Raw genomic sequence first — 24,902 nt, forward strand, 5'->3', positions numbered from 1 at the left:
ATTCTGTAAAGTCTAATTTATCTACCTTTTTCTTTTGTTGTTTATGCTTTTGGTATCACATCTAAGAAACCACTGCCTAAACCAAGGTTATGGAGATTTACCCTTATGATTTCTTCTAGGAGTTTTGAAGTTTTAGCACTTACATGTAATTCTGTGATCAATTTTGAGGTAATTTTTACTTATGATGTGAGGTCTAGCTTCATTCTTTGGCAGGTGTATATCCAGTTTTCCCAGCATCATTTGTTGAAAATAGTATTCTCTCCCTATTGAATTATCTTGCTACCCTTGTTGAAAATCATTTGACCAAATGTGAGGGTTAATTTTTGGACTCTTGACCCTGTTAATTTGATCTATGTCTCTATCCTTATGGTGGTACCACACTGTCTTAATTACAACAACTTTGTAGTGGGTTTTGAAGTGGGAATGTATGAATCCTTCAATTTTGTTCTTTCTTTTAAGATCGTTTTGGCTATTTTTGGTCTCTTGCATGCCCTTACGAATTTTAGGATCAGCTCGTCAACTTCTGCTTAAAGACAGCTGGAGTTTTGATGTAAATTGCATTGAATCTGTAGGTCATTTTGGGTAGTAATGCCATTTTAACAATATTAAATCTTCCAATGCAAGAAAATGGGATTTTTTCCATTTATTTAAGAATCTTTTAATTTCTTTCAATGATGTCTTGTAGTTTCAGTGTACAAGCCTTGAAACATTTTATTAAGTTTATTTCTAAATATTTTATTCTTTGATACTATTGTAAATGGAATTGCTATCTTAATTTTATTTTCAGGTTGTTCATTGCTAGTATATAGAAATACAACTAATTTTTGTATATTGATCTTGTATCCTGCAACTTTGCTGAACTTGTTTATTAGTTCTAATAGGTTTTTTTTAAGTGAATTCCTTAGAATTATTTACATACAAATCATGTCATCTGCAAATTATTTTCCTTCTTTTCCAATTGTATACATTCTATTTCTTTTCTTTGCCTAATTACTGTGGCTAGAACCTCCAGTACAGTGTTGGATAGTAGTGGGGAGAGCAGACATCCTGTTCCTAATCTTGGGGAGAAAATTCAATCTTTCATCATAAAGTATAATGTTAACTGTGGGTTTTTCATAGATACTCTTTATCAGGATGAAGAAGTTCCCTTCTATTTGTGATTTTTTCTTCATTTTTTAAAATGAACGATTGTTGAATGTTTTCAAAACGCTTTGTCTGCATCTATTGAGATGATCATATGGCTTTGTCTGCTGTTCCATTAATATGGTGCATTATATTAATTTTTGGATATTAAGCTAATTCTTGAATTCCTAGGAGAAATCCCACTTGGTCACGGTGTAGAGTCCTGTTTATGTATTGTTGAATTTGGTTTGTTAGTATTTTATTGAGGATTTTTCATGTAAATTCATAAGTGATATTGGTCTGTGGTTTTCTTTTCTTGTGATTGTTTTGTCTGATATTGTTATCAGGGTAAATTTGACCTCATAGAATGAGTTGGGAAGTATTTCCTCTATGTCCACTTTTGGAAAAAGTCTGCAAATAATTGGTATTAATTCTTCTTTAAATGTTTGGTACAATTCATGAGTGAAGCAGTGTGGGCCTGGATATTTCTTTCGGGAAGTTTTAAAATTACTAATTCAATCTCTTTACTTCTTATTGGTATTTTCAGATTTTCTATTTTATTTATTTATTTTTGGCTGTGTTGGGTCCTCGTCTCTGTGCGAGGGCTTTCTCTAGTTGGGGCGAGCGGGGGCCACTCTTCATTGCAGTGTGTGGGCCTCTCACTATCGCAGCCTCTCTTGCTGCGGAGCACAGGCTCCAGATGCGCAGGCTCAGTAGTTGTGGCTCACGGGCCCAGTCGCTCCACGGCACATGGGATCCTCCCAGACCAGGGCTCGAACCCATGTCCCCTGAACTGGCAGGCAGACTCTCAACCACTGTGCCACCAGGGAAGCCCCTCTGTTTGTTTTTGAGTCAATTTTTGTTGCTATTGTCTTTCTAGAAATTTGTCTGTTCCACTGAGGTTGCCTAATTTATTGGCATAGAGTTGTTCATAGAATTCCCTTATGTGTTATAAATTTACCCTTTTATCATTATAAAATGTCTTTATCTCTAGTAATAATTTTTGCCTTAAAGTCTATTTCTTCTGATATTAGTATAGCCATTTCAGTTCTCTTCTGGTTACTTTTTGCATAGTATGTCTTTTTCCATCCCTTTTTCTTTTTAACCTATTTGTGCCTTTTAATATAAAATGTGTTGCTTGTAGATAACATATAATTAGATCATTAAAAAAAATACAGCCTGCCAATCCCTGCCTTATGATTGGCATGCTTAATCTATTTATATTTAATGTAATTGCTGATATGATTTTTGTCTGACATTTTGCCATTTGCTTTCTGTATCTTTTGTCTTTTTTGTTCCTTCTTCCTCCACTTGTGTTCTTTTTTGTTAAATATTTCTAGTGTATATTTTAATATTAAGTACAGTTTTTTAGTTACCTTATTAGTGGTTGCCCTGGTGATTACACTTAACATCTTAATTTAAAAGCACTGGATGTTTATCAGCATTCTAACTTGTTTTTGGAATATACGTCTCATGATATGTGTCAATAAAAATGGCTCTATCCTTGTATAAGACTGAGAATTGTTTTATATTCTCTCCCATGTAGGGTATCATAAAATACTTTATTTTTTTAAAAAATTGATTAATTCATTAATTAATTTTTGTTTGTGTTGGGTCTTCATTGTTGCATGCAGGCTTTCTCTAGTTGTGGCAAGCAGGGGCTACCCTTCGTTGCAGTGCATGGGCTTCTCATTGTGGTGGCTTCTCTTGTTGTGGAGCATGGGCTCTAGGCTTGCAGACTTCAGTAGTTGTGGCACACAGGCTCAGTAGTTGTGGCTCGTGGGCTCTAGAGTGCAGGCTCAGTAGTTGTGGCACTTGGGTTTAGTTGCTCTGTGGCATGTGGGATCTTCCAGGACCAGGGCTCGAACCCATGTCCCCTACATTGGCAGGCAGACTTAACCACTGCGCCACCAGGGAATCCCCATAAAATACTTTAAATATTAACAAAAAATCATGTCGCAAAGAAAGCTGTTAAGTTTGTTGAAACCCCAGATTAAAAATATTAACTACCATTTGTTGAGTTGCTACTATGTCTTAGGCACTAAGTTAGGTACTTAATATCTCCCCCAAATTAAAGTCAGGTCTAGTACTATTTCCTATTATGCCACTGAAATAATAACTCATATCCAGTCATGGTTATGAAGAATATTTGTCTCTTCTACATTTCACATCAGCTTAGCCTTCACATCTAGGTTTTAAGTACTTATTCAACTCTCTTTATAATAGCTTCAGCAATAATGTATTGCTTCTTGGATTAGTTGATCATTAATACAAATGCACTATTCACATAATTCCCTAACACTTAGCAATGTTTCTTCTTTTAGTGTGGTAGATACTTTGAGCCTGAATTCTTAGTCCTATGTCCCATTGCAAGGGTTGCTCTTGTAAATGGGAGATACCCCTTTGCTCACCTTCTGGAAGGAGATGAAGATATGTATATGGATGAATCCAAGTTAAAGAAACTTGAGAAACAGCAAGTTTTGAGATTTTTGTTGGTAGCTTCTTAAACTTATTTTATCATCCATCTAGTATAATATTATGCACATATTAGAACAAGAAATGTCCACAAACAGACTAATCATAGAAATATTGGATATGATTATTTCATCTTTCTTCTTTTTCTTAAATAAGTAAAGCTCTTTGATGTAAATTTAATGTTGGAACTGACATGAAATGACTTGTTTTGAGGATGAATTTATGAAGTTATTTAAGTCACAACCCTGTAGACTAGGTCCTATGAGGTTAGAGATTTACCTACTAAGTTAAAAACCAGAGTCTTGAACAGAGATTCTCTAACATTCTAGCTTCACAAAGTCTTTAATGTCTGAGTAATTTTTTTATGGCACTCTAAAAGAAATATGTAACACCTCTGCTTATTACATAGTTAAGTCCAAGTGACATAATATATACATTTGTTCTAATAGCCTAGTGCCTTTTGGACATGGCAGAACTTCTCAAAGTTTGGAATCAGATTGGACACAGTCATTATTATTTTGTGTTCCACATTAATTTTTGCATGGTACTTATATTTTCACAGTAACCAATGGAAAACTAGTTTTTTAAAATGTCATCAAAAGGAATGTAGTGATCTAATGTTGAAATTGTGAACTACCTCAAGGTAGTAGTTCACAGTGCCCAACAGATACAGATGATGTTTGGAATCAGATTTTCATCCTGTGTGGAAAGTTGGCCAAGTTATTTAATTTTATTAAGCTTCACTTTCTTCATCTGCAAAATAGAATCATCAAATCTGTACATAAAGACTAATTAGTGCAATCCCTGGCATAATATATACTTGTTACTTGGTTACTATTATTCAAGAAGCATTTGGCCCACTAATCAATAGTGAGAATTACTGAACAAATATTTTATTTGCATCCAGACTTGATGACTAAGTAGTATGATAGTGGTTGTATTTGAAATAAATTTTAAATTAGTAGAAATATTTTAGAAAGTATCAGAAACCAAATTTTTAGTGGAAGAAATGATAGGTTTAGATTTCAGTTTAAGTTTTGCTACTACTAGAAAAGTAACTGGTCCTCCCTTTCCTCATCTTTAAAATGGTGAATATAGTATCATGGTAGGTATAGTATTAGGAGTAATTTCCACTTTTCTGTAAAAGTAAAAGGCAGTCAATGAGTAAAGTTTCCTTTTCTCCTGTCTTTCAGAGATTGTTTTTCCACTGAGACTGAATTGTACCAGATTTGGCATTCCCTAGGGGATCCTTTAGGGAATATTTTCTCTTAATCCTAGTCAGAAGGTAGGCTGGCTTTTCTGTCTGTTGATATTTTCTGGTTTAGCATGTAGTATAGGAACTCTATCTAGATTATCTGCCATGAGGCAGTTATCAGTTACTAATTACTTTTTGATATTGTCAAAGATGTTATTATCCTTTCTCCTTGGCTATGACAAATGTAAGGTGCCCTAAATGGAAAAAGGTTGACTTCATATAACTTATTTTAAAAATAACTACTTATTAGCAGGTTTATTTATCTTAATTCAATTGAATTTTTCCCTTAAAACAGATTTATTTGTTTATGGATGGGACATGATTCTCTAGATTCCCCTAGATGAATGCCTCTGATTCTTAGAAACAAGGTTACTTAATTGTTTCAATCTGAATTTCCAAGTTAATCCTTCTTGCCTGACTTAAATCTCCCTTATTCTAATATAAGTTTTTAAAGCTCAAATTCCATCTTTGCAATTGAAAACAGCTCCTAAGCCTTCTTAGTATAATATTAGCAATGATTATATAGACAATTCCAATTTTGGTGAAATGGTATTGTCAGAATGTTTTAGTCAGATGTGCCTCTCTCCCTTCTTAACACTGTGGTGATCTCCACAGAGTACAGGGCTCTAAATGGGATCCTGCAACAGGAGAAGTGGGCACACCAAACTGCCAGACTTGCTTATGGAAAAGGAATGGGAAGAAGGCAGAGACTGATTGGCAAGTGTAGGAAGTGACAGTTTTGGGAATTCTCTAGAATTTAAAGACTTAAATAAATATAAAACTTAGTAATTATTCAGTAATTTATTTTCTTCATTTTTAAAAGAAATGGATAAATAGCGTTCTTTGTGGAACTATGTTCATGTGCCATGCCTAGAGACAAAAACAACAGACTGATGTTTATCTATAGTCACATATTCCATGTTATTTTCTGGCATTTTTCTTTTTCTTTTTTGAGATATCTAGCTCTACCTAGGAATTACCCACAAAGAAATAATGATTACATTAAAAATCCACAGGGGGAAAAATGATGGAAAAGACCAGTAGTTGAGCTTAGATGAGCTGTGTATGATTTTACTTTATAATTTCCACTTTCTTGTAATTTTAGATTTTCTTTGAAAAGTATGTTTTAATGAGTATTTACAATTTTAAAAAAACGAGTTTGCATTTTATCTAAATAAAGAAATCAAATGGATGCATCAAGTACACTAGTCAGTCTGTTCCTTCAAGCTGTTTTTACTTAGTCAAACACAATGCTGATCATCTTAAATACAATGATATGTAATACTTTTGAGCATAAAATAGATGCCAGGATTAAGATATAGAATAAACATTTTTGACAATCTTCATTTTTTTGCAATATGTAGCTCAGAAGAGAATAATTTTAAAAACAAAAGTACTTAAAATATATTAATATTGGAAAGTTAATGACAATATTTCTCTTTTTTCACTTTCAGGTGATTGCACAGTGCTTAAATATAATAAAGCAGACGAGGCAACAAAGTATAACACCCCCCCACACACATTATTACCCCATACTCTGATTTTAAACAGAAATTATATTTGTCAGTATTTTATGCTCTGTTTTTCAAAAAAATTACAGTCACTACTATATGTAATTGCTTGGGTGTTATATAAGCTTTTAATAGATAACTTAATCTCTGAGAAATTATTTGGTTGAGAGCCCTCAGTGGATTAGAGAGGTTTCCTCATTGTAAAATCAGAAATAGTAGTAATTGCTTATATTAAATGGAAATGTTAAAGTTTATAAAACTTGAGAATCTTTGAACAATAATATATATATGCATACAATTACAATGATTGTCTTAGATGATAGTCCCTGGTTTGAGAAAAAGTTTGGTTTGACATTTAATAATTAAGCCTTTTTGCAAGATACTGCTTTGACTTGGCAAAGCCACATACAAATCAGGTGTAGAGGACTGGCTTTTAAGTGTTAAAAAATAATTGGAGCAGATAGGTACCTAAAATACACTTTTATAATAGGAATAAAAAACAGTTTAATAAATCCACATTCATTTGCTCTTTGATTGTAAATATATAAAGAATTTTTAGTTATGATGTGTCTGTCTCACAGAGAAAGTATGATTACCTAAATATGCACTTTTTTTAAAAAGGAATTGCTTACTCAACTCTGTGCATTCTGTAAAACACTTCAAAATTGTGTGCATCTGCAAGTTAAAACTCATATACAGCAGGCTAAAACTGAACAGAATTTGACTGCAGACCTGACTATGTTTTTCTGGGTTTTGTCACCAGAAACATATTAGGCTAGAATGTGCTCAGGATTTTTTGAACAGTCCATGAAAGGTGACAGGGATGTTAATCTCCACTTCAGCCCTGGCAACTTCACTCAAGTCCTTGGCATTCAGAATTAGGAGATAAGCGGGCTTTTGACCTGCCCCAGGGCTCACCACCACACTCAGAACTACACCTGTTAATCAGAAGTTAATAAGGCAATGTTGAATTAAAAAAAAAAGCCCATAGCAATAGATTGTGTCACTGAAATAATACAGGAAGCAAGGAAGCATTACACTGACAAATAAAGAAAACCAGATGACTTGATATCTTGTTCTGACTTTTCTACCACCTGGCTGTGTGGCAACCCTGAAAGGGATTTAAAATTTTTCATGTCCCCTGGACTATAAGCTCTAAGAAGGGGGTGACCCTATCTGTCTTGCCCACTGTTGTATCCCAATAGCCTACTACAATCATTAGAACATAGGAAGTATTCATTAAATTCTTATTTAATGAATGTTTCTGTGTTTTTATCTGTATCATACGATTTAACACCTGCTGTTCTACCTACTGCAAAAAAAAAAATGTTGTGACAATCAAGTGAAAAATGTATATTAAAAGACTCTGGGAATTCCCTGGTGGTTCAGTTGTTAGGACTCCGCACACTGCTGAGGAAGCGGGTTCGATCCCTGGTCGGCTAACTAGGATCCCACGAGCTGAGCGGTGTGGCCAAAAAAATAAAGACTTTGAAAACAGTATGGTATATTATTTCTATAATTTCCAAGACCTAGCTGGAAGCTTACTTCCTTCAAACAAAATAAGAACAAACTTTTTGCGGTTTTGACTGGAAAGGCTGTATATGTAAAATCACTTAGCGTAAAACGGCTCTACAATTCTTTATTTTATTCATTTCTCTGTGGTTTTCCATATTTTAATCCCAGAGAGGATAACCTACCTCCTTGTCCCGGATAATCAATAGTTAACTAAGACTGACTCTTTGTAACTGAGTTGCTGTTTTATAGGCTGTTGCTCTGGATCCCTTTCTAGCCCCAGCTTACTAAAAGGAAAAACCAAAACTAGAAACACAAAGCCTCATCCTCATTCTCTTGGATCTGTTAGAATACACAATTTCCCTCCTTAGAACTCTATCCCTTTTCAGAAATGTATCTAGGTCAGGAAAGGCAAAAACCTAGACCTCATGCTGCTCCTTCTTCCTCCTCTCCTTCATCTAGAGCAGACATTGATGTTCCATCGTGACACCAGATGGTGCTTTAGCATTTTTCCAACAGTACCAAATGAAACCTGACCATGAGATAAAACTTATTTTCAAATAAGTTTAAATTCTTTAGTGCTGTCCCATTCAATAGTATAAAGGATTATTTCTGAACATTAGGGAATAATCAACATAACTCCTCTCCTAATTAACTAACTATATGAACTGCAATGAAAAGAGAGTGTTCAGACACATCTATTACTTTCATTACCGTCATCTTCCTCCAAGGCATCTGGGTGAGAAACAAAGATGGGTTCTGAGGGGTATGAATCAGGCTCTTGCCATACCCAAGTTTCTTTAGTTTTGACGTTCAGCTTACAGAGCTGTTTGTAAGAAAGAAAAGTCAATCAATCGGTCAGTCAATCAGTCAATATGCTCTACTTGACTAGCATGTGACTCAAAGTACTGTTCGAATATTAGGAAGATGGATTAATTACCCTGTCTGGAACAAAGTGATTCAAGCCAAGTCCATATGCATATGTGTAAGGTTTCCCACCATACTTCTGGTAGTTGATCTGAGGAAATTCAAATGCTGCAAAATAGAGCACGTGCTTAGGAAAACTCATTAATTTCTTTGAATGGAACATTTTGTTCTCTCTCATGTGAGGTTTTTTCCTAAATCATCTCACCTTGGCGAGGCCCTGAAAAGAGAACTTCAGGTTCCAGCCAGATGGTCTCATCACTGCACAGAATTGCAGTGGCAGTTGTGTTGGGGAGTGTGACTAAATTCTTGCCTGTGTCAGCCTAAGAAAGAGGATCACAGAAACCTCAGTGAGCAGGAAAGAAAAAACAAGCAGCCATAAATATAGTCTTCCCAAGTTTTGTCTCCTGAGTTCTTCACTTCTTAAGTCAACATGTAGGGAGAGGCAGTGCAGAAAAATCTAGAAAGGGGAGCCCAGGAACATGACTGGGAAAGCTGTCTGTGTCCACATCAGTCACTGGTTGTGTGTCACTGGGAAAGTCACACAACTTCATAGGCCCTCAGTCTTCTCACCAGTGAAATGAGACTGACCTCGAAGAAAATTTACAGCTTTGAGGATGGGCTGTGGAAAAAGAAGTATTTTTCTGCAGAACAACAAAGACTTCAACCTCTAGATATCCATACAGTGTTTGTCTCCTTTATAGTTAGGCTATATTTTTATTTTATTTGAAAACAAAATCATACTCGTAAGTTGTCAAAAAAGAAAACAAATTGAAAAACTACTGACCAGATGTTTTCTAAGATCTCTTGTCACCCACATTGCTCCTACGTGATTTTTCAGATTATTTTATGAAAGGAATGAATATCATGAGCTCGTTCAAAAAACATATTCATTTAGTAATACCTGCATCAAATACTTAAATACATGTTTTGCAATAGACCCTATTCTAGGCATTTGGGATATTTCAGAGAACAGAGTCCCTGTCATCATGAAGTTTACATTCTAATTTGGGAACATAACAATATAAATATAATTAATAGATAAAGAGTTTAGTACATCATGAATGTGAGGAGAAAAAATAGAGCAGAGTAAGGGGAATCAGAAGTGTGAAGAGTAGGTAGTTGTAATTTTAGTAGGTGGTCAGGGTGGGCCTCATTGAAAAGGTGACATTTGGGATAAAACTTGTAGAAGATGAAGGAAGCTAGCAATGCAGATATCTGGGGAAGAGCATTTGAGCAGAGAGAACAAACTACAAAGGCCTGAGGTAGGAGTATGCCAAAGGTCCTTGAAGAACATTAAAGAGACCAGTGTGGCTGCACTGACTGAGCTCGGGGGAGAAGAGCAGGAGAGGAGAGTGGAGGGGTAGAGACTGATAGGTCATTGTGAGGTCTTGGTCTTTTTCTGTGAGCGAGAGATGGGAAGTCATTGGAGAGTTCTGAGCAGAGCAGTGGCAGGCTCTGATTTATTTTTAAAAGAATCACCCTGACTGCTCTGTCGAGAATACTTTTGCAGTTCAATATTAAAAAAAACAAACAACCCAATCCAAAAATGGGTAGAAGACCTGAATAGACATTTCTCCAAAGAAGACATACAGATGGCCAAGAAGCACATGAAAAGCTCCTCAACATCACTAATTATTAGAGAAATGCAAATCAAAACTACAATGAGGTATCACCTCACACCAGTTAGAATGGGCATCATCAGAAAATCTACAAACAACAAATGCTGGAGAGGGTGTGGAGAAAAGGGAACCCTCTTGCACTGTTGGTGGGAATGTAAATTGATACAGCCACTGTGGAGAACACTATGGAGGTTCCTTAAAAAACTAAAAATAGAATTACCATATGACCCAGCAATCCCACTACTGGGCATATACCCAGAGATAACCATAATTCAAAAAGACACATACACCCCAATGTTCATTGCAGCACTATTTACAATAGCCAGGTCATGGAAGCAACCAAAATGCCCATCAACAGATGAATGGATAAAGAAAATGTGGTACACATATACAATGGAATATTACTCAGCCATAAAAAGGAACGAAATTGGGTCATTTGTAGAGACGTGGATGGATCTAGAGACTGTCATACAGAGTGAAGTTAAGTCAGAAAGAGAAAGACAAATATCATATATTAACGCATATATGTGGAACCTAGAAAATGGTACAGATGAACCGGTTTGCAGGGCAGAAATTGAGACACAGAAGTAGAGAACAAACGTATGGACACCAAGCAGCAAACCACCAAACAACCAAAGCAGCGGCGGGTGGGGATGGTGGTGTGATGAACTGGGAGATTGGGATTGACATGTATACACTGATGTGTATAAAATGGATGACTAATAAGAACATGCTGTATAAAAAATATATATATATGTGAGAGATACAAAAATAAATAAATAAATAAAATACATGTAAATTAAAAAAAAAAAAAAGAGTAGGGGAGATGCAAGAGTGAAATCAGGGAAACCAGTTTTTCTTGTAGTAGTCCAGTCAAAAGAAAACAATGGTTCAGACTAGGCTAGTAGCATTGAAGTCAGTGAGGAATGCAAGGTAGAGCCAAGAGGATTTCCTGCTAGATAAGATATGGGGTGGGGAAGAGGCATGAAACTGAGAAAGGAGTCAAGAAGGGCTTCAAGGTTTTTGAATAATTAAAAGTTAGAGTTGTCACAACAAAGACGGGGATTACTGAAGGTAATTTTTGGTAGGGGAAGAGGAGAAGTTTAGGTTTTTTCTTATTAAACTTGAAGTGTTTATTGGACATCAAAATAAAGACATGGCATTGGCAGTAGCATATAAGAACCTTGACTTAAAAGGAAAGTTGGAAGTGAAATTCTAGTCTGCTTTAAAGCATGAGTCTTTACAATGGGAGTGAATGTACAGATAGAAGATAGAACAAAGGGCTGAGTTCTGGTGCCCTCCAACATTAAGGGGTCTTCAAGAGAGGAATGAGGGGATAGGTGGTGGAGGCAAGAAGAGTTAAGAGAAGGATTTTGTAAGAGGGCAAAATAACAGCATAATATGCATGATTTAATGAAAACAGGAGGAGAGTGAGATATATGAGAGCAGGGGAGAATTGTAGAGTGCTGTCCTGGAGAGGGTGAGGAAGGATGGGAAAGACGAGTTCTGAATAGGATGATGGATAATTCAGTATGAGTACAGATGCTGGTGGGTGGGTAGATGTGGTGGCAGGAGTCTACGTTCTTTTCTGATTTCTTTCATTTGTTTCAGTAAAATAGGAAGCAGAGCCATCAGTTGAGTATGAGTGTGGAGGTGGGAGGTGTTAGAAGGTTGAAGAGAGGAAGGTGTGAAATATTTAACTAGGAAAGTGAAGTTGGGAAATGTAGCACTAAGGTTTGTGGTCATGTACTTAAAAGTGGGCCAATTAACACAATTGTGTGTTTTTAGCACTTAATTTCAGCCTTAGAGGTACAAGCATGGAGTGGGTGGAGGGTTGAATTTAACTAGGATTATGATTTTGACAAATAAGTTCTATAAAGTAAGAAAGAGGGAAGAGAAATGAAGATCTACTCAAGGGGGTGATTACAATGATTGACCATGAAATTGTTATTGAATAAGGAGGGAAGGTAAGTCCTCAAGGGAGTGAGAGATGATGAGAAGGTAATAGCTTCAATAGATTGGAGGTTCCTGGTGGGAACTGCAATAGGGCAAGTAATCTTGAAAGATAAGAGGTGGTAGTCAGAATGTGTCATGCATGAAACCAAGGTTATGGTAGAAGCACAGTCAAAGGTAATGGCAAGGTCAATTGCATGACTGTGGGGAGTGAGTGGCTGAGATAGAATGGAAGACAGAATCAGTGGAAGACGTCATGGAACTGAGAGGCCAGTTGTTGGAAGAGTCACCTATGATGTGTATATTGAAATAACTGAGAGTCAGGAGTAGGTCAGGGGAGTGTGACACTGAGCCAGAAGGGAGAAGGAGTGGTGGTTAATCGGTGAGAATAATAATGAGGGGTGTATATATGTAAATGTAGACATACCACTTGGCTATATACTTAGCTGAAATGAGATTTGAAATTGGAAGATTTTAAGGGTGGGTGGAAGGAGCAATGGTCTGGAAACAGCAAAGTGGAACAAGTGTACCACAACCCCAGGCCCAGTGGTACAAGTGCTGTAGGAGGAGAAACTGCTACCCCTGGAAATTGCTGCTGAAGAGACCAGTGTCCTAAAGAGAGTGTCAGATTTTTTGGTAAAAGAAAGAAGGTGGAAGGAGCCTTCTGAGCAGGGGATAGATGGAATTTTTCTGGTAGGTACAATGAATTAAAAGGAAATAGTGAAAGATTTTCAGGATTGGGAAGAGATGGGAGGTGAGGATGGGTCTTGTGAGATTCTGTGAAGTGGGGCCTCGAGGCACCTCATGGTGATTTTGGGAAGGAGAGAGCGGCATGTGTGCATACATACATATTTATACATGTATACAGTAAGTTCAAATGTTGATGTTGAACACATTACTTATGCGACTGTAACTTTAATGATTTTACTCTGTCGTATCTTATTTTTTCCACCATTAAATTAGGGTTTTTAATGTAAGAGATCTGTAACATTATCTTTGCTTTCCAAACTAGCTCCTTATTTTCACTCTTCTCCCTCACTATTTTTTTAACACATGCATTTATCCCCTGACCCAGCAATTTCACTTCTGAGAGTTTATCCTATTGCTATATCTGCACATATATAAAATAACATACATACAAAGTTATTCCTTGTGACATTATCTGTAACAGCCAAAGAATGGAAACAACTCTGTTGCTCAGCAGTGAGGGACTTGGGTATGTTCACAAAAAAGAATACCGTGCAGTTGAAGAAAGCAAGATCTTCAATATATATTTTAAAATGAAAAGAAGCAAGGAACAAAAATGTGGATATAGAAAGTTACTTTTTGTGTAAAAATGGGAAATAATAATTAAATATATTTATATTTTCTTATATTTGCATAAACAAAGGAAAAGGAAAGACATTAAAAGTTACACACAGAAGTGAAGGGGAATGGTATGGAATGGAAGCAGAGAGAGGTTGGAGCGACACTTCCAGTGTGTACCTTTTTGAATCATTTTGATTTTTTGACTATTCAAATTCACTGCCTATTCAAAAATAATAAAGGTATATTTTAAAGATATCACTGTTATATTAATCACTAAACTGGAAACTTCACTCATACTCTTTCCTCTTCTTCCTTCAATCTGTTTATCTCCTATTTCCCTAATTTATGACTTATTTTTCTCTTCATTGCCAAACTTTTAAAAGTGCAGGCTATAGTAATTGCTCCCACATTCTCATCAATTGCTCACCTTTATTGCCTTGAAACCTGATTTCTGCCTCTCTCCCTACTCCCCTGGAGATCACTAAATCTGGTTTTTGGCTCATCTTCATTCTTTTCAACTTGTCTATATATAGCAGTGGGCACCAGTGAAACCCTTCTCTTGCCTTATCATGTGGCATTATCCTCTCTTAGCTGTAACTAGGGCCCTTTGGTGACTTTTTTCTCTTTCTTTTTCTGACTCCTCTTTTCTTACCGCTTTCTTCACGTGGGTGTTTCCCCAACTTTTGTGCTTGGCCATCTTTTTTTTTCTTTCAGCATTTTATGGCTATCAAGTTCCTCATTTTTAAAATAAACAAACTTGTATGTTTCTTTTAAAACACTCTAAAGTATGAATTTTTCCTGCTAGCAATCTTATCTATCTTCATATATATGATCATCATTTCAATACCAATAACTATCAGCTCTTTTCTTCTGACCCTACGTTGTGTTGCAAGGACCTGCACTTCCATATGAAAGCCTACAAGACATCCTCATGAAAATGTTGTTGATGCTGATTTTGCTGTTGATGATGATTATAATGAATATTATTTAACACTTTGTGTGAGGGACTATATATTCAGTGATTGACATATGTCACCTCATTTATTGATCACAAAAATCCTGTATGGTGGATATAGATAAAGAAAAGGGGGTTTAAAAAGGTTAAATGTCTTGCCGCAAATCACACAGCTAGAAAGCTGGAAGCCCTGGTCAACCTGGGTCTGTCTTGAAGTCAGCCCTTTTACTCATTCTCCCCACTTCCTCATAGTTCTACAATTCAGGTTTATCTCCAAACCTGCTCTGCCTATTACATTTCCATTTCCAAAGGTATCAACACTAGACACATAGGCTTAAAGGATCTCTATGGCCTTTTGCATGTCTAAGACTTAATTCATTCTACCATCCAATCAAATGTAAGATCCTTTTAATTCTACCTGTAGGAACTCTCACTTTTGTCTGTTTGTCTGTTCCTACTACCACTACATTTTTCTATCACCTGAGTGATTTTCATTGTCTCCAATCCCAGTTCCCTTATCATCATCCTTTCTTTATTTCCAATACTACTTACACACAACACAGCCTTATTTTAGAAAATCAAAGCTGCAAATAACCTTAGTTATTATTTAGTCCAATTTATTTAGGTTTATGAGCAGGCAACCGAACTGTAGGGGAACTTGCTCACTGAGTGACTTGCTCAGGGAAGCCAGACATTTAGTAGCAGGGACAACTAAAGTAGTCAGTACACTTGATACCCAGTCCACCAGCTCTGGATATGGCTTTCTTCTGTTCAAAACCTTGACTATCTCCCCATCACCTGTCAAATAAAGCACAAACCTTTTGGCCTGAAAGCCTTCAAAGACTGCCAACCTACTTATTTTTTTTAAGCTTTTTTGCCCACTTATTCCACTGTTTTTGCTTACGTTCTAACCAGTTGGATTGCAATCAGTTTTAAAGGATTTTGTAAATAGAAGAACAACAGGTTTAGAGTCAAAACCTAGTTTTCGTTTTGACTCCACCACAGTTGGATTTTGCTAAGTCATGTGACTCTTCTGAGCTTCAGTTTCCTTGCTTATAAAATGAGGGAAGTGGAATTAGTTAATTTTTAAAGTTCCTTCCAGCTCTGAAATTTCAAGACTTTATGTATAAACACACAGCAGGAGAAAAAATCCTGAGTGAGATGAAACATTCTGGTTATATCTGAAATCTATGTAGAGGGTGGTTACCTTGTCAGTATTCAAAGGAAGCACGTATCTCCTAACTTCAGGCTGGGGAGCCTTTCTGGCATTTCTTTTCACCTCTTCCCAGTTCTCACGTAAATTGGCTAAATATAAGTAATTATAAACAAATTCAAATCTGCAAAAATAAGAAGCCAAACATGAGGACAGCCAATTACAAATAATTTAGAGACACGCTTCATGCCTTTTAAAAGCACAAGTGCCTACCTATTCTTCAGACCCCAACCCAGAACCTGCTAAAGACTCAGGAATACTGGAGCCATTTCTCTTGCCCACTCTGGGTGGAGAAAAGAGTCCTGCTCATGGATATGTTTAAATAACAATAGCCTTTGAAACTTTCTGCTCTGTTTCTCTATCACCATTCTGTCAGTGTCGTCAGGGGCTACTGTCTTTTTTAGTGACCTGCTGTTTTGAAGAAAGCATATCTCTTTTTCCCAAGCCCAGACTAGGTGGAGTTCTAGGCTCCCCAAAGGATCTTGTTAAGTTTGAGTGAAATTAAGCTTAAGTTTACTCGTCAAGTCACAGAATATTTTATTTTCAGGTCTGGTTCATGGACCTGATCAGTTTTCAATCATTAACCATAGTTTTGAGGTTCAGTTAGTGTTTCTGATTATCTAAACTCCCTACAGCCTTTTCAATCATATTTTGTGACTTAAGCATTCTTCTTGCTTTTTTAGATGTAATTCAGATTAAATATTGAGAGTGGCATCTCCGAAAAAAACCCTAATTTCCAGGAACAACTGGAGATGTAACATTTATCCAATGTCCTTTCTTACCCTTTCCAGCAACAGAGATCCACAACCAGAAAACCACTGTCTTCATAGGTATTGATGTGATGGAAGAGGTTAAAAGGAGATGTCCTGTATTTATTATTGATATACTTTTTTCTTTTTTTGTCAGCAATATGAAGCCAAACCTTGAAAAGTGAAGAAAATATTTTGATGCATTTAAAAAGAAAAAAAGTGTGCATTATGAAAGGCATATTCTTCAGAACCATAAAGCTGACAAATAAATGTAAGACTTACCCCCATGGTTTCATTGGACTCAAAACAATCCAGGTAGTTGGCTCCCCAAAGACTCCATGAAGAAAGAAACTTGAATAGGTTAATTTTGACTGGTGTCTCCACAAAAACAATATAGTTGGGAGTCAAACCAAAACTGTTCAGAAACAGAAATAAACTTGTGAGTGGGAAGGGTTGATTCTCAAACCACAGAGAAATGTGTACACATGAGGTATACTCAGTTATATGAATCAACAGTGCCTACATGAAATTAACTACATTTAATTTTAGGTTTCTGTAAGAAAATGTCATGATCAGGATTGGTATCAAAGGTAGGCAAAGCAGATCTTTAAACCTGAGTTTTCCTGAAGATTCATAGCAGGCCTTCAAGTTACCTATGGACGTAAGATGGCTTGAATCGGTCACTGCAGGGGAATTGTACAACGATCTCTGACTTGCTTATTGGATCTTCCTTGTCTGAAATAAAGTGGTTTCAAAAGGCTGTGGAACAGCCTCTTTTTTTCTTTTTTTAAATACAAAGCATTTAGAACAGCTTATGCAAGCAAAGAAATACATTTTCAGATCTTGATTTTTTAAAGAGTTTATTTCCATTTTCTCAGTCACTGGCATTTCATAGAGAAATTTCATGTGGAGCTGCAATCACCCAGGAAAATCCAAATAGCAGCAGATTTGGAAAGTACACTCAAACAGTGTGTGGCAGACAGGGTACACTGGAGTCACATCTTACATCTGGAGGTGGGTTCTAAGTCAAGGGAGTAAGGCAAAATTTTAGTATGGTCTAAGTGCCTTTTACAATATCTTAAGTTATCTATAAAGTTATAGCATATGTGGTTTTGGGTCCATAGCCCTTTACAATAATTCTTAAGCACATTAAAGCTTATTTACTACTAAGACAGTGTCTTCAAACCTTAGTGTATATAAGAACCACATAAGAAGTTTCTGAACTATGGTCTCACCCCTAGAATTACTCATTCAGTCTACCTCAGGTAGGGCTCAAGATTTGTATTTCTAACAGGTTCCCAGGTGAGGCTGCTGGTCCAGGGTCTATACTTCAAGAATCATACTAAGCAGTAATAAATAAAAATCCATATATACTCAAATAATTCTATTATCAAGATCATTATCAAATTTCTGGCAATGAATGAAGGATGAATGGAGAATTCTAAAGAGTACTCTCTTCTGTTTTAATATTCTTTCTCTATAGTATATGAGTTAAAAGGTTATGCTTGTAGTTTTGGGAATTAAATACACAAAAAATACTACACTGTTATATACATGTGTGTATCCTATTACACATACACATGTTTGTTTAAAATCTTAATTTTGTCTGGCACATGGATAAGTGTTCAATAAATATTTACTGGATTCAAATCTAAATCTTATATGATCAAAGTCACATATACACTACATCTTTGAAGCACTATAGAATAGAACACGGCAACTTATTTTTGAAGATGTCATTTCCTGCTATGGTGCTCTTTGGCATTGGTCCCCTGGTAGGGTAAGGGCGAGGGGCAGTTGTCCTAAAATCTGAGAGTAATTTAACTATCCATATAGTGCTATCCTGATATTTCTGATCTGACACCCTGTATTTCCAGTAACTTTTTCATATTATAGATACTTGTTTTAAGAAGAGTCAAAGTGGTAACTGACCTGCTTGTAGTGGAGGGATCTTTACAATATTGTAGGCAATTGAAAAATTTTTCCCAAAGCAATTACCAATATTGTAAACAGTCCCATCATTTTCAATGTGGGGGTGAGCAGTGGCTCCATTGACCGAGACATAGTTGCAAAGATCAACCTATGGAAGGAGAACAACCGTAACCCATGTTAAGAGAAAGATCATATTACACCTTTGGTTCCTCAGTCTGACCTCACCGTTACCACTTTCACCCTCACCCTAAGTGTGCTTTCTCTTTCTTTCCATCTCTCTGGGTCCTACCCTCTTTTAAGTCTGTAGAAGTCCCATCTTTAGTGCTGAGCTGTCCTCTGACCCCCATGCTGATCCCTGATGTCTCTGAAATCTTCAGGTTCTCCCGGATTGAGCTTTTCAATTGATGTAGGCCATACATTACTCTGGTTGGTTACTTTCCTTTTGCACATGCAATTTGTCTTCAAACAGTGACGAATTTGAATCCTGAAACTTCTTTACATTCCCCTTATTGAATTACATTGAATTGTATGCTGATAGTCAATAATTTTCATTTTATAAAAATGGCAATTTTTTTTTTTTTTTTTTTTTTTTTTTTTTTTTTTTTTTTGCGGTATGCGGGCCTCTCACTGCTGTGGCTTCTCCCGTTGTGGAGCACAGGCTCCGGACGCGCAGGCTCAGAGGCCATGGCTCACGGGCCCAGCTGCTCCGTGGCATGTGGGATCTTCCCAGACCAGGGCACGAACCCGTGTCCCCTGCATCGGCAGGCGGACTCTCAACCACTGCGCCACCAGGGAAGGCCAAAAAAATGGCAATTTTTAATGATACAACCTAAATACCAAATCCAGCGTCTTACATACAGAATGAATTTGGAACTGAAAGGAACTTCAGGATTCATCTAGTATAGAAAGTCTTAACCTAAATAGACTTCAGGGGAACCATGAATTCCTGGAATTAATGGAAACTTTTTCAAGGCAGGATTCAGTGCTTTAATTCGTTTTGGATTCTCATAAAAAATTCAAAACCACTAATCTACCACAAACCTCTCAGTTTACATAAGGAGAACTTGAGGTGTCAGAGAGATCAAATGACTTATCTAAGGATGCAGAGCACTAGAATTTCTACCTGGAACCTGCTCAGTAAAGACTTATTGAATGAATAGTCGATGGAGTATATATTTGTCTAACCAAAATTCTTTCTATGTGATTAGGAGAGTATGTTTTAAAGCATAGGGAGTTTTTAGCACCCTCACTTAAATAAAAGGCAAGACATTCATTCAGTCATTCAGTCATTCATCAAGTATTCCTTAAGCTTCTATTATATGCCAGGTGCTGTGTCAGGGTCTAAGAAAACAGAGATGGCCCTTGCTTTCAAGAACTTCAGTCTAGATTTGCACTGTCCACTATGGTAGCCACATATAGCAATTTAAATGTAAGTTAACCATAATTAGATAGAACTTCAAATTCAGTTCCTCAGTCACATTTGCCACATCCAAGTGCTCAATAGCACTTGGACAATGAAGATATAGAACATTTCCATCATTGTAGAAAGTTCCATTTAATAGCACTGCTGTATTAGACCTATAAGCTGGTATACGGTGCAGTAGGTGCAAAATGATATCTGTAAAGAAAGGCCATCTAACCCAGACTAGGGGATTAGGCAGGGCTTCCCAAGGGCAATGACTCCAACACATGCTTGAAAGACGAGTAAAATTTACCAGATGGAGAAGGATGACAGTGTGTTCTAGGGAGTAGGAACCCTAATGTAAAGGCATAGAGTTGTAAAAATTGAATGTTGCTTGGGGATTACTAGTCATTCAGCATGGCTGTGGTGATACACACACATGGAGGAGGAGAAATAAAATAGGCCAGCCACAAAGGTCTGTGCTTTTAGCTTTAACTTGGAAACTATGGGTGCACTAGTTGGAATAACACATTTATACTTACATTTTAGAAAAAAATTGCTTCTACAGAATTAAGGAAGCTGTATTTAAGGGAATCAGGCTGGAGGCAAAGGAACTTGTTAGGAGTCTATTTCAGTAATAGTAAATGAACAAAAAAACACTCAAAATTTTAAAACTACATTTTTATATGAAGTCAGGGTATAGTGCTGCTGACAATGAAACCTGACTCCTAATAAAGTCTATTCTGGAGCCATGCCATGAACTTCACACTTCCAATTAAATTACTACGGTAATTGGATTCACTGTCAAAGTCAAATGGATGGTTTAGAAACTCAGCTTCAGTATTTCTCTAAATGATCTACACACACACACTCATATGTGGTTTCAAACATACATCTAAACTAAGAAAGAGCAATTGAGAATATGTTAAGCCTTAGTAAATAGTCTGTTTACAAATTACAAATTTGTAGTTACAAATTTGGGATTACAAATCAGCTTGTGATATTGAGACCCATTGTTGGGACTCCTTTTCCTTTCTATTCCTACTACACCGACTATCTAGTTCTGGTCTTCAATTCCACCTAACTGGTCTCCTAGCTATCCCTTATCTCTTTTGTCCTCCCATAGAGCTTACGTGTGGCTTCCAGATTAAATAACCTAAAGTACAGTTCTGCTTATACCACTTCCCTGAACAAAAACTTTCAGTAGCTTCCCATCAGCTAAATGACTTATTCCAAGTTTTTGTCCATTATTCAAACTTCTAGTTTCACCCTACCCTGTGTTTCACTATTCCCCTTGACGTGGCATGCTTTAGATCACTAGTTCTCACCTGGGAGTGTTATTGCCCCCTAGGGGGAGAGTTGGAAATGTTGGGGAGCATTTGGAGTTTGTACAATGATTGAGGACATGTCTGGTGTTTAGTAGGTGGGATCAGGGATACCAAACCTCTGCAGTGGGTGGGACAGTCCCCACAATGATGAAGTACCACCGGCCCAATGCCACTGCCACCTCCATTGAGAAATACTGCAAATCTAGCCAATTAAATTGCTCTTTATCTTCCAGTTTCCCACCTCTATACAGCTGATCATGGTATTCCCTGTATATGAAATGTTCTTTCTCCAAATTCAATGAAGTTGTGCCTTCCCTTTAACTTCTAACTCAAATGCAAGACTTTTAAACCTTCCTTGATCTGCCCCACCTCACATCCACCAACTACTGCCAGAAGTAATCTTTGTCCTTTCATAGAAGGTTTTCCCTCTGTGAAAAGAGTCCTCACATTCTGTGTCCTATTATAGTTAAGTAATGTATTTATCTGATTTCTCCACCTAGGTGTTAAGCTTTCTGAAGACAAGAACAATGCCTTGCAAATAGTTACATCTTAATAAATATTGGTTGAAAATGTAGATCTATCTTATTGAATGCTGCACCGAGATTGCCTAAGTTCTCATCAAAATTTGTCACTTTTTAATACTGCTGACATGTTTATCTATGCTTTTTCATTTAAGATATAGCTTTATTTCTAACAAGAAGGGGCAAGTTGGTGCAACACACTTTCCTAGAACAATGAACGGTAGGGTTTTCAATATTAAATGTGCCAGTTCCATGCTAGTCTATAAAAACCATGAAGAGCAGGGACCATGTTGTCTTACTCATTGGTATATCTTTTGCAACTAGCGTAAGTTCTGGTACATGGAAGGGACTCAATAAATATTTGTGTCACAAATAAATATGTTAGGCATTTTATATGGTTTTCCTCCAATCCACATAATAAATGTTTAAAATTTCACAGATGGAGAAACAAAGTTTGCCCTATGTCACATTGCTAGTAGTTGATGACAAAGCAGGGATTTGAAACTTAATCTATCTGGCTCTCATATTCTTCAAACCCAAATGCACAGCTGACTTAATTCTAAGTTGCAAATTCTAAATTCCTGAGCGATATCGTCTGAGCACTGTGTCCTACCTGCTTAATTGTCTCCAAGGTCTCAGGATTAATCTTTGTAATGAAGTTGGTCTCTGTGCAGGCATAGTAATCTTCCCCCACTGGGTAGATATTAACAAGGGCATTGTCAGTAACTTCCACTCCTCGAAAGTAAGAAAAAAACCTGCAGAAGCAAATGGATTTTTCAGTCCAGTAACTTTCAAGCCATAAGAGAAAAAGGGCTAATGTAAAACGTCTTTAATAACATGCAGTTGGGTTTCAGTAACCTGGAAAATATATTCTTGCAGGGGTCTGGGAAAGCACAGGTGCCAAATTCTGTTATGACGATCCTTTTCTCAGTCATTGCCCGTACGTAAGCATCAGTGCGGATGAACCTGAAGGACATTGAGACACGGGAAAGGGTCACAGACAAGGGCAATTAGTGTAGTCCATGGGGAGCTTAGAATGGTCATTCTGTGTGCCCTTCTAAAGTCAGAATCATAAATCCACAACATGAAGAATCTCATAACTTTCTTGGGGTGACTGAAGGAGAAAGAGACAATGTGCCACGAGCTTAAATTTATGTCTTATAAACTTCACAGTGACATATGAGGAAATCAAGGTTCAGAGAAATTAAGTGATCAGCATATGTGGCCAGAGCCAGAAAACATGCCTTTTCCATATCACACTATGCAGCTCCATGGGTAGTTCACATTGGACCTCTGACTTCCTGTAGCCTATAATTCACCAATCTACACTGAGCAGGGAAGTATAGAACATGTTATGCTGAATTATATTCCTTTCAATCTTCCTCATGTTCCTCTGATGTTTTTCTTCAATTTAAAAATTTATTTTGCTATTTTTAAAAGTAGATATTCTTGAATCTGGTCTCTTGCACAGGCAGACCTCCTGAACCATATCTCCCAGACTAGATGGCATACGTTGCCTAGGATTTCTTATGTGGAGAGCCAATTAAAATCTGATTTTGCACTTTCATGAAGAGGAAAAAGTACTAAGGTCTATAGAAGGCATGTAAAGGCGTTGCCCGACCTCCAAAATATGCTTTCATAACTAAATTTTTGCTTGACCTGATCTGTTTCTCTTCTATTACAATCCAAGTTATCCTGACTACTTCAAGACTCCATTTATTCTTTCTTTTGATGTCTCTTCAGAATGCCTGAAATCTGTGGTGATCAACAAAGCTGCTAACAGGCCTGAATATTAAGGCATAAGACAAACTATTTATTGTGGTGTTAATGAATCTTTGTAATGAAATTGGAATGATGGCTTAGGGCTTCAAGCCTTTTAGCAACAATCTTCTGTTTTTAGAAAACTTCTCTTTCTTGTATTATTATGACATATTTGGGCCTTGCCTCCTTTGTGACACACCTCCCTCCTTCCCATTGGCCTTTCTGATTATAAAAAAGGAAAGACATCAAGAGACCCATGGTTTAATACTAATAAAAATAACTATTATTATTATTAAATGCTTCCTATGGGCTAGGAACCATGTTCTCATTTAATCCTTGTAATAAGCCCTGAAGTAAATTCTCTTATTTCTCCCATTTTTATAGATGACAAAACAAAGAATTAGAGATTAACATCTTGCCAAAGGGCACCCACCTAGGCAAATGGTATGTAGGGGATATAGGATTTGAAGCCAGGCATGTCAGACCCCAAAACCCTAGTTCTTAGCTGCTTCTTTATCCCCTAGTACATCTCCAAGGTGTCCATACAGACTCACTGGCCCAGGAGGATTCTGAGTGGAGGCGAGTATAAAAGTCTCCTCTTGGGTTCAGGAGGTTGAAAAGTACATGGAGGGAGGAGCTGAGATAGGTCCGACCCCTAGGAGGAGTGGGCCCTAGTGTTCTTTACCTTCTGTGGTATGTGACGTGTCCTTCTTTAAAGTCAAACTTGTGCAGGAGAGCTTGCCCATCAAACAGGTGGTAAAATGGCTCAGATCCAACTTCAAAGAGTCCTGGCCCACATCGAAGGAGACTGCCGGTTAGCCAGAGGGGGATCCTGCCTGTGATGAAGGCAAGACTCAGAACATTGCTTCTTACCCCTGCCCTTCTCACCCAGGTAAAGAGCAGTGATTATCTAAGCAGCCCGATTGGGCAGCCTCTTACTTCTAAAGCTGGCAGTCATTTCCATTCCCAGTTCTCACAGGGGGTAGCTCTCAGGAAATGCCTGCTGGCCTACTCTCCTTTCTCTAGGAGACCAAGTGGTAGGAAATGTGGCAACATCTCAGAGTTTAGATAAAGGGTTGGAAGGAGACAGGGAAAAGTATCTCAAATGGAATGGGATTCTCCATCTAACAGATTTCCCCAGCTACCAATACATTTGCCTTTTTACTGTCTCACTTTTAAGAAAAATTTCAAATTTCTTGATATATAGGAGGGATGGATTAGAAGCAGGGATCTATATACTAAACAAAGATGTGTCTATTTAAATGAACAAACCATTTAAATGAAACAAGAAGAATACTGGCTTCTTAAAATATAGACCTATATTCCTTTGAGAATATGGGGTACTGTCCAGATAAAGGT

The 24,902-nt window shown here is 37.1% G+C and overlaps 1 protein-coding gene across 1 annotated transcript; it reads right to left on the reverse strand.

Moving 5' to 3' along the window:
- Nucleotides 1-7,149: 7,149 nt before the first annotated feature.
- Nucleotides 7,150-24,349, reverse strand: RPE65 (retinoid isomerohydrolase RPE65; the record flags this gene model as incomplete). The annotated part of the gene is made up of 12 exons (XM_082614521.1): nucleotides 24,229-24,349; nucleotides 22,641-22,748; nucleotides 22,396-22,537; nucleotides 18,532-18,679; nucleotides 17,253-17,334; nucleotides 16,882-17,014; nucleotides 16,633-16,772; nucleotides 15,845-15,974; nucleotides 9,008-9,122; nucleotides 8,816-8,910; nucleotides 8,590-8,701; nucleotides 7,150-7,301 (listed from the first exon to the last, which is right to left on the reverse strand). The coding sequence occupies exons 2-12, from the start codon at nucleotides 22,715-22,717 to the stop codon at nucleotides 7,150-7,152; spliced, it is 1,326 nt and encodes a 441-aa protein (XP_082470647.1). The 5' UTR covers nucleotides 22,718-22,748; nucleotides 24,229-24,349.
- Nucleotides 24,350-24,902: the final 553 nt, after the last annotated feature.

The sequence above is a fragment of the Mesoplodon mirus genome (assembly GCF_964341445.2).
Source record: "Mesoplodon mirus genome assembly, chromosome: 3".
Lineage (NCBI taxonomy): Eukaryota > Metazoa > Chordata > Mammalia > Artiodactyla > Ziphiidae > Mesoplodon > Mesoplodon mirus.